The following is a 9,972-nucleotide window of genomic DNA, read 5'->3' as shown; positions in this document are numbered from 1 at the left end:
AGGGGAGTTGTGGCTCTGGCATCGGTGGATCGGCCGTCCAAAGTTAGTGGGGGTCGGTCATACATTTGGGCTCGATTGGATCACTCTAAATGGATCAAAGTGGGATTTTTCGTTCGACCCAAATTGGGGGACATCAGAATTCGTTTTAGAGGTATGGTTCCTTCGGCAAAGTTTCTTATTTTGATCCCTAGAATACGATTTTCACAGAGCAATAAGCGATTTTTAAATCGACCCGCCCTAGTGTGTATGTATGTACATAGCCGGCGTTTGTATGAAAAATGTGAAAAATACCGGATCGTTTGTGGTGTGAATTATGAACGATCGACGGCTAAAATTACCCACTTTGAGCTCTTCTGCATAGATCTGGCCTGGCTGTGTTGTTGCTGGTCGTGTTAAGCTGACTTTGGCTAATACCTGTTAATATTCGCATTTAAGTGCGATCTTCAAGTACAAAATCAACATTTACCTACAACTATGCAGTAGCTACCTCGGCGTGCTTAGCAAATGCTTCACGGTTGGCTGGTCTAATTTATTATGCACAAAGCTGTGCGCTGGACCCACACACACACACACACACACACAGCTGCAGAGTATAAACGTAGATGGTGTGTGATTAAGCAATGGCTGATTCGTGTGATGCACATTGAATCTATAAGTATGAACATCTGCATGTTTATCAGAGTTTATTGGAGGGTTTAATATAATATTTTAATTATTGCATATATTTATAAATGATTGGAATTTTGATTGCCCTGTAATTACTGAACTTGATTGTTTGCTTTTGCTATGTAGTCGATTTTCATGCGAAGAGTTAGATGCGCTTACTCGCCTTGGGGTGCCATGATTGTATCCATTTATTTCATTTATTCTAATATGTTAACCCGTGAACGCCTGGTGGTAACGTTAGGAGCAAGTCACTACTTTCGGGCATAGTTTGTTTACTGTATGAGCTGCCAGAGGGCCAACTGTGGTCAAACTCAGAAAATGAGCCCGCAAACACTGGCTCCAGGGCCGAGCACGGCTCTGGCTCTGGTTTTTACGTGGAATCTAGCGGGACAAAAGAACACTTCGCTCCTGGAATGCATGCATCTGTGTTTCAAGCGGATTTGTATGCTGTTCAAGAAGCGATGAACTTTGTTGTCGAAAACAGATGAAGAGGCAGCTCTGTATGTGTCTGCAGCGACAGCCAAGCTGCGCTCATGGCCTTAGACAGCCCCCAACCACTTCAAGGGTAGTTGAGTACTATAAATTCAGGTTAAACTAGGTATATCGGTAGACATAATATCCTGATGCTAGCATGGGTCACGGGACACGTGGGTATCGCGGATAACGAGATCTCTGACTCTTAGCCAGACTGGGCTCTGGGCCAAAAAAGTTGGCCTCAGAGCCCGTTCTGCCACTCCCTTCTGCAGCCATCAAAACCACGGTTAGCTCACGGGTTAATCTAATCCACAAGCGAGCTTGGCAGGCTGAGAGATGGACAAGACTGATGCTAACTGTCATGTCCGACCGACTGTCGCAGTTCCTCCTGTCACTAAGCAGAGGGCACTGTAGGAGGCTGGTTGCACTGATGACGGGTCACTTCTATGGGCAAAGCACATGGAAAAGGTGGGCATCTCAGACAGTGCACTCTGCCCAGCTTGTGGAGAGGAGGATAAGACGGCGGACCACTTTCTGTGCGTCTGCCCTGCCATCGCTCGAATCAGGCTTGAGGTCTTTGCCACTAATATGTTAAGAGGCGACCACTTTGTCTCCTTGGCACCACAAGATCTACGCAGATTTCTTCGGAGGTCGTGTAGATTTTAAGAAAATTAAAAGGGGAATCCGAGTGCAGTACAATGGATTTAATTGTGTCTGAGTGCTGTACTTGCTACTCTGTCCCGACAAAAAAAAAATGCTATGTTGAAAATGTTGCTCCCATCTGGTCGCTCATCTACGTATTCAACGGATGAAAACGTCGTCAAAGTCAGGGAAATGGTGCTGAAAAGCCATCATTTAAGTTTGAGGGAGGTAGCTCGTGATCATAGCGTGTCTCACGACTCTATTCGCAACATTTTACACGATGAGACGCGTGGCTGTTCGACTCGTTTCAAGAGAGTTGAATTCCTTTCAAGAAATTCATCGGAAGAAGGTGGCTGAAGACATACTTGAGCAAGTGAATTCAGACCCAATGTTTATCCAGCGCATCATAACAGGTGATGAGACGTGGGTATATGAGTTTGGCATGCAAACCAGTCAACAGGCGACTGAATGGCGCTATCCACATGAGCCGAAACACAAAAAAAACAACGTCAAAGTCGATCAAAAGTGAAAGTCATGCTTCTCGGTTTCTTTGATTATCGTGGGGTTGTGCACTCGGAATTCGTTCCAAAGAAGGAGAATTCGCTGAAGGAGCTGAAGAAGATCTCTTCAAATGGTATAAAAGGTGTTTTGATGCCTGGACTAATCGTTGGCATATGAGTATTGTTTCGAATGGTGCCTATTGCGAAGGTGAAGAAATAAATTTTGATGATTAAATAATTATTTTGCGTTTTATTGAACAATTCCCGGTACTTTTTGGACAAAATGTTTATCCCAATGATCAATTTCCCTATTGTTCCTCAATGGAATCTCAATCAGTTGTGAACTATTTTAGGTAAATTTCTAAGAAATTTTATTTAAGGTAAAAAATTCAGTATCCGTATACTTTAAAAAATCTATATTTGCCCTGGCGAAAAGTTTGTAAATGCTGATCCAAGTAGAACGAAGTTGAAAAGTATATATATAATTTTTTTTTTTTGATAGCTGGATATATCCTTTCTCCCAAATATTTATATTAATATCTTAAATTTAAAACAATTTCTAAAAAATTTTGCCCTTTGAAACTTTAAAGTCCCTTAAAATCTGAGTTTACGAGAAAATTAAAAACTGTGTATGCAGCTATAAAATCTATACGTTCGCGTGCATATTTTTCATATATAACAAAAAAAGTTGATTTTTGTTGTATGATGTAATCATTCGATGCATGTACAAGGTGGCGCCAAACAAATTATCCAGTTTTACTTTATTTTCTAAATAAAAAAAATGCCTTTGGGCTTCTTTGTTTGTCTTTTTTATACTGCAGGTGTCCAGTTCACAAGTGTCAAATATGATTGACGCTCGACGCCATGTGCAAGAATTATAACTTTTCCGATAGGGAGATTCATAAAAGTTCTTTTGAAAATATGTACAAAAATGTGTACAAGAAAAAAAAGTGTTTCAGCAAAATTTTGTTGATAGAGGACGCTCCTTTTGTAATACGAGTATAATAGTTGTATTCCATAACAGAATTAGCCATTCATCCAAATTGAGAGCGTAAGCGAAAATTCGCTCCTAAAGAGAAGAAAAAGCAAAAAAGTTAGCGAACGGGAAATTTGCCAGCACTTGCAAAAACCGGTAGAGGAAGACAGATCAACTGTTTATGTTGGCCAAAAAAATTATCGTAAATTTACTTAAGATGCCGACGTTTTTTGTCGATAAATTTTCCATTTTATCGCTTCTGACTATAAACTGCAAATTACAAACCGGCGCAATTTTATAAATATATAGATTTATAGATCCGTAATGGATAATTTTTGCTAGCTAAAATTTCTCCTGAACAAATTGAACGCCTCCCTGGCATTGAACTGTCACTTTGGTCTCTCAGTTTTTGAGTGATGGATAATTTTTGTTGAGTAAAATCACTTTGCTCTCTCAATTTTTGAGTGATGGATTATTTTTTGATGTTAACGAACACCTGCTGGCAAAAATTACGAATAAATTTTTCAAAATTTTGTGTTATCGAACATAACTAGATATTAATGCCATAGGTGAAAGATATTTCAGTCAGAGCTCGCATTACTATCAAAAATTAATTTTCAGCGAAATTGCAGATAACCGCAATTTTTCGCTTGAACACTAATTTATTTTTCAGGGGACCAACTAGCAGTACCCTGTAAAATAACCGAAACCCAAATATCAGGCAAACAGCAAATCCGTTTTAGAATTGAGTAAAATATTTAGTAAAACAATTAATTTTTTTTTTGAGCTAGAAAGGAAAGAGTTGAGCATTTAAGGGTTAATAATTTGAAATTCAAACAATTAAATCCATTATTATCATTCATTACTAAAAAACAATGGAATTAATTTACCACTAAGCGACAAACAAAAAGCAGATGCAGTCAAATCTGGATAAGCGAGAGCTCAATGGTTGCACTTCTTCTTCTTCTTAAGTCTGTAGTAGCTCTTTTCGGCCTCTTATAGATGCTAAAATGCGCATAGAAAATGAAAAAAAAAAAACAAAAGAAAACAAAACAGGACTACAGACTCACATTTAATTTATCCTATGCACAGAAACAATGACTTTGCGTTAAGCCCAAATAAAGGGAGGTTAAGTTTCAAGCGCCGGTGTTGATTTTAAATAAAATACAATTTTTTTAGGAAATTATTATTATTTCTCTTTATTATGATAATATTGGTATGGCTCAATTACGTATGGAACAAAATATTGGCCAAATGGCCGCCGCAGCCTCGGTGGCACACCTCCAAAGACCACCAAATGCAAATAAATAGTTCCTTCTTTAAAGGGTAGTTAAGTTTTAAGGGCCGGTATTGATTTTGAATAAAATACAATTTTTTTCGAAAATTATTGTCATTTCTCTTTATTATGATAATATTGGTGTGGCTCAATTACGTACGAAACAAAGTATCGGCCAAATAGTCGCCGCGGTCTCGGCGACAAACCTCCATCCGATGGTCCAAATTTTCGATGACGCTGAGGCATAATTGAGGTTCTATGCCGTTAATGTGCCGAATTATCTCATCCTTAAGCTCTTGAATTGTTGCTGACTTATCGATGTACACTTTTTCTTTCAAATAACCCCAAAGAAAGAAGTTCAACGGTGTCAAATCACATGATCTTGGCGGCCAATTGACATCGCCGCGACGTGAGATTATTCGGCCATCAAATTTTTCGCGCAAAAGAGCCATTGTTTCGTTAGCTGTGTGACAAGTGGCACCGTCCTGTTGAAACCACTTATCGTCCATATTCATATCTTCCAATTCGGGCCATAAAAAGTTCGTTACCATCTCACGATAGCGAACACTATTCACAGTAACGGCCTGACCGGCCTCATTTTGGAAAAAATACGGCCCAATGATGCCGCCGGCCCATAAACCGCACCAAACAGTCACTCTTTTTGGGTGCATTGGTTTTGCGGCAATCACTCTTGGATCATCATTCGCCCAAATGCGGCTATTCTGTTTATTGACTAATCCACTGAGGTGAAAATGTGCCTCATCACGGAAGATGAAGTGCGCGATATGCATTTTGATTTGATTTCCCGTTTTCATAATAAGCCTGAATAACTTAAACGCGTTGCTTGATTGTGTATCTTTCCATGGTTCAAATGGAGTTAGTCTGAAATTAAAAAATGTCAAACGAAATGCAGAAAAAAACTTGATGTTTAGGTGTGGCTCACATTGAACATCGGTCCTTGAAATTTAACTACCCTTTAGTTTGTTTTTGTTAAAGGTCTGGGTGTGAAGAACGACTCTCTCTCAGGTTTTTGTTGTAATAGTATAAAACATTTTTGGAAATATTGCTGAGGTGACAGTCTTTGGGCGATTATAAATCCATGTTGCTCCGATAAGGGACAACTGATTATCGTGAGTGCGGTTTCTTTATCTCACTAGTAGAAAAGACCCAGCAGATAATCGGAGAGCAAAAAAGTAGCGTAGTAGTAGAACTGAGTGCCGGGCACAAGTCAAGCTCGAGTGTGTTCTTCGAATTCTCTTTTATGACTTCAATTGTCTCAAAATGTTTTCCACGGAGCGGCAACTTGACCTTGGGAAACAGGAAAAACTCACATGGAGCCATATCAGGCGAATACGGTGCTTGCGGAACGATATTAACATTATTTTTGTTCAAATAATCGCGAACAAGACGTGATATGTGAGCTGGTGCATTATCGTGATGCAAGAACCATGACTTGTTGTCCCACAATTCCTTCCTTTTAAGATGAAAGTTCTCGCGCAAACGCTATAAAACGTCTAAATAATATTCAGCGTTAACCGATTTTGCGATTAGTGCGATTTTCAAGCACAATTTCCTTTACTTTCCGATGTTTTCGTCGTTTACTGATGTTGCTGGACGACGTTCATGAGGCAAGTTTTCAACCGATGTACGGCCCTCTTTGAACGATTTGTACCACTGGAAAACACGTGCACGCGATAGAGCAGAGTCCCCATAGGTTGTGTGCAACATTTTTAAGGCGTCTGAAGCCGAAATTTTGTTGGAATAACAAAATTTCAAACAAATTCTTTGTTCAACTTGAATTTCCATCGTTAAATTCGAAAAACACACTCGAGCTTGACTTGTTTACAGTAGCACGGAAAACAAACTATGTGACATATCACGCTGAAATTTGCCATGTAAGCTTATAACAGTCCTACCATCCAACAAAAAATTTATTTTTGCCATATGTCATCCGCGGACCGTTTTATTGATAACGTCTCGTACATATTTGAGCAGAAGGTAGAACAGGTTAAATATCTACAACGACTTTTTACGATAAAAGAACAATCGACAAAAATTAGGTTATGAAGTATCGTTAATACCAAATCTTTATTGCAGTATTTGAAAAACGTGGAATAAAAATAAATATTCATTAAGACCTGTTAGCTTCGCTAATGAATAAAAGGAAGTTGATTTACTGCAACATTTTTCCGATTTCCCATATATGGCCAACCATGTCTTTTACATTTCTAAAATGAAATTGAAAACGCATGCCATGACTCAAATAGCTGGCTATTTTGGAGGAAATGGCGATAATCAATTTTTTAAAGCTCAACACAGGAAAGTGGCGCTGAAGTAACGGTATTGTGTTGAATTTATAAACTGATTTTCGCATTATACGCTAATTTCCTAAATACGGAAGGATGTGTGACTTATTGTCGCTTAATAATGCGCAGCTGTACAGCTTTTTCTTAAGTAGGGCTACATACATACATATGTACGTAAGTAGATAAATGTTAGCTTAACTCTTGAACTGCAGCTGCACTATGAATGATGAGCGTACGCTGTACGTGTAAAAATATAAAGCTGGAAGCATAAAAAATGTTTAAAAAGAGATCAACCTAAAACAAAACTAGAAAAACAGCCGCATAAATTTCTACACAAGCCGACATTAGAGGCTGTCGAAGTAAGAGAACGAAACAGACTGAAAACTCATATGCTTTAATATCACTAAGCTTTGCTCAGTTGAAAAGAGCAACCAACCAGTTGAGAGAAAGGCAAACAGTTTCTTGCTTTTTCAATAGTGCGGCCAACATTTAGTACATCGAAAACCAAGCAAGCAGGCAGAGAGTTGGCCGCTCGTTGAACTCAATGCTGGTGTAGTGTATAATATTTTGATTTTGTTTAAACGCAAAGCGAGCAGCATTACATTAAGATGTTGCCAGCATGATTGCCTTCGTGCGAATATCGAAAGATTGCTGCAGCAAACATACGAAAAGCGAACAGCAGTGTGAAAAATTGACTGAGAGATCAACAGTTAAGCACCAATAAGTTAGAGCGCAGTTAAACGAATGTGAAGAGAATAAAAAAAGGGGAACAGAGAAACAGCACCCACTCGTGAGAGAGTGATAAGGCTGCTGCTGTGGAATTTCATGACTAATCAATGTAAGCGAACGTTTTTATTTTATGTAGTATCGCACATCTACTACCGTTTGTAGTGAATTTCACAAAAACAGCAACAATAATACAATTGACATACCTAACAATTTCACTATCGGCAGCATTGGATCAAATGCACATAACTACGCTCAGTAAACGCCAAATTCGTTTTTCAGCTACTCAATCCAGATACTAAATTTACATAGTAAAATGTAACGCAGTGATAAACCTCGTATAACGATCGGCATACAACGCTCAGCAACAGCAGCAGCATCTACCATAGAAACAATAAAAAATAAAACAAACAAACGAAGAAAGCGTATGTGATTTTGTATTTTTTGTTTTTTATTTGTGTGTTATTTGTTATTCAATATTTCGATGAAAGATGAAGAAACGAAAATGCTTTCTTCGGAACGGAATTAATTAATGCGTTGTATAATAATGACTAAAGCGACATATATACATACGCATATACGAGACAGATGGAAATTTAAACGATAGATGAAATCAAATGTACGAGCATACTTTTGGCGCATTACTAAGCATCGCTAAGCATCATCGGCTGCAGTTGCTTTTTTTTTATTGTAACTGATTTTTAGTTTTTGCCATTATCTGGTGCTTTTCAATATTTTTAAGTTCACAGAAGAGTTTTTAGAAAGCGCTCGGTTTATATGAATAAAACATTTCTCTCGCTCAAGCGTCAAGCCGGTTGAGATCAGCACGTCATAGTTGAAAGTGAGAGTGTAGTGAAGGTGTTAAAGGTGCATGAACACCAAATAGCCACAGTCGCGTGTAATAAACAAAACAACGAACTGGAACGGAACAGGTACAATAATACATTTACATAAATACATTCCAGTTACAAGGCAGCGAGCCTGCAAGTCAGCCCGTTCCAAATACTATAGTTGTAAGTAAGGCTTGTGAATTTGTGAGCATTGCATGCCCGTCCGCAGCGAAACTTGTTTGCGCGTTTGTGTCGTAATCCGTGAATTTGGCCTTCCGCACATTTGTTTACTATCGATTTAAATGTTTGATATAGTTATTAGTTAGTAACATAAAAACTATATATGCACACATACATACGTCCATTTACATGCCAACAAGAAGTATACGCCCTGGCGGCTCTCTATCTGCTTCGAAATATTTTGGTGCGCAGCTGCGCATCGTAAACACTGAAAGCCGTACATACGGCTAGACGCGTTCGCAGTCGTTAACGAACCTTGTCATTAATTTGAATTTAAAATTTGGAGTGTCAAGTGCGTTCCTGCATACTTTTGAACGCTTTGTTACATCTATAAACGCTCCGAGCGCAGAGCAAAGGCAGCAGCATTTGAGCAGCGTTTTTCTTTTAACGCTTGCCATCGATCTGAAATAGGGCGCATTCAACGCACGCCGGTCAAACGGTCAGTCACACATTTAACTACTCAATCACAAAATTTGATATAAAATCATTTAATCATAACAAAAAATTACCAAAAAAAACTAAAGTCGAATAGTGTAAAATAAAGAGTTAGAGAGGCAAACGTGAATTCTTCCGTGCAATATTATCTTCATATCTTCACGCCATCCGCTAAAATTGCAATAATGAGTCGCATATCGGTTTTATTCATTCTCCTGTCGATGGTCATTGTCAATTCGGGCGACACAAATCACAGCAATATCAACAACAACAACCACAATAAGAACAACAGCATCAATCATAGTAGAAGCCACTCATTCCATCAGCCATACGGCAGCACCAACAGCACGAAAGTAGTCAATCATCCAATTTCCAGCGTGGGCGCTGCTGCTAACAGCAAGCAAGAATCACAGCAAGAACAACAACAACAACAACCGCAACAGCAAAACCAAGAACAGCCACCACGCGGCAAGAGAGGTATGTTTGCATTAAAATTTGCACTGTCTATACATTTGATTGCCCCAATAGACACACACACACATACACATACACAATACATCTATAAAAATATTAAATAATTAATTCGTATTCTGCTTCTTGCTGTATAATTACTTATAAATGGATACTTATGCAGACTTTTATGGAGATGCGCATTCAAGTTAAAAATATTTTATATTAGTGAAAATTTTAATGTGTCATAAATTAAAGTGTCGCGGCTTAAACTAAGTCCGATTTCTGGTTCAAGTTTTGTTTAATGGTGCAATTTTTTGCATAATCATAAATCCGATTGTCTTAAGTCTGCGCATGTCAATTGTTTGGTAACAAACGGACGACGTTGAGACAGGCGAATGTTTTAAGGCTGTGAAGTAAAATAAGCAAATTTTCTAGATCCGTGTTTGTT

At 38.5% G+C, this 9,972-nt stretch overlaps 1 protein-coding gene across 3 annotated transcripts in view; it reads left to right on the top strand.

Moving 5' to 3' along the window:
* The first annotated feature begins 7,032 nt into the window (after nucleotides 1-7,032).
* LOC128859787 (GATA zinc finger domain-containing protein 10) overlaps nucleotides 7,033-9,972 on the top strand; it is a 150,945-nt gene continuing 148,005 nt past the window's right edge. Inside the window, exons 1-2 of one of the 3 annotated variants that reach the window (XM_054096869.1) lie at nucleotides 7,033-7,678; nucleotides 7,849-9,548. In XM_054096869.1, the coding sequence (XP_053952844.1) occupies nucleotides 9,257-9,548 (292 nt within the window). In that variant the 5' untranslated portion in view covers nucleotides 7,033-7,678; nucleotides 7,849-9,256. Of the gene's footprint in view, nucleotides 9,549-9,972 lie in introns of all 3 variants that reach the window. The other 2 variants (XM_054096867.1, XM_054096870.1) reach the window with 2 other exon arrangements.

Source organism: Anastrepha ludens, chromosome 4 (genome assembly GCF_028408465.1).
Source record: "Anastrepha ludens isolate Willacy chromosome 4, idAnaLude1.1, whole genome shotgun sequence".
NCBI lineage: Eukaryota > Metazoa > Arthropoda > Insecta > Diptera > Tephritidae > Anastrepha > Anastrepha ludens.
The sequence above is the reverse complement of the archived record's forward strand: the minus strand, read 5'-3'. Positions and strand labels throughout refer to the sequence as shown.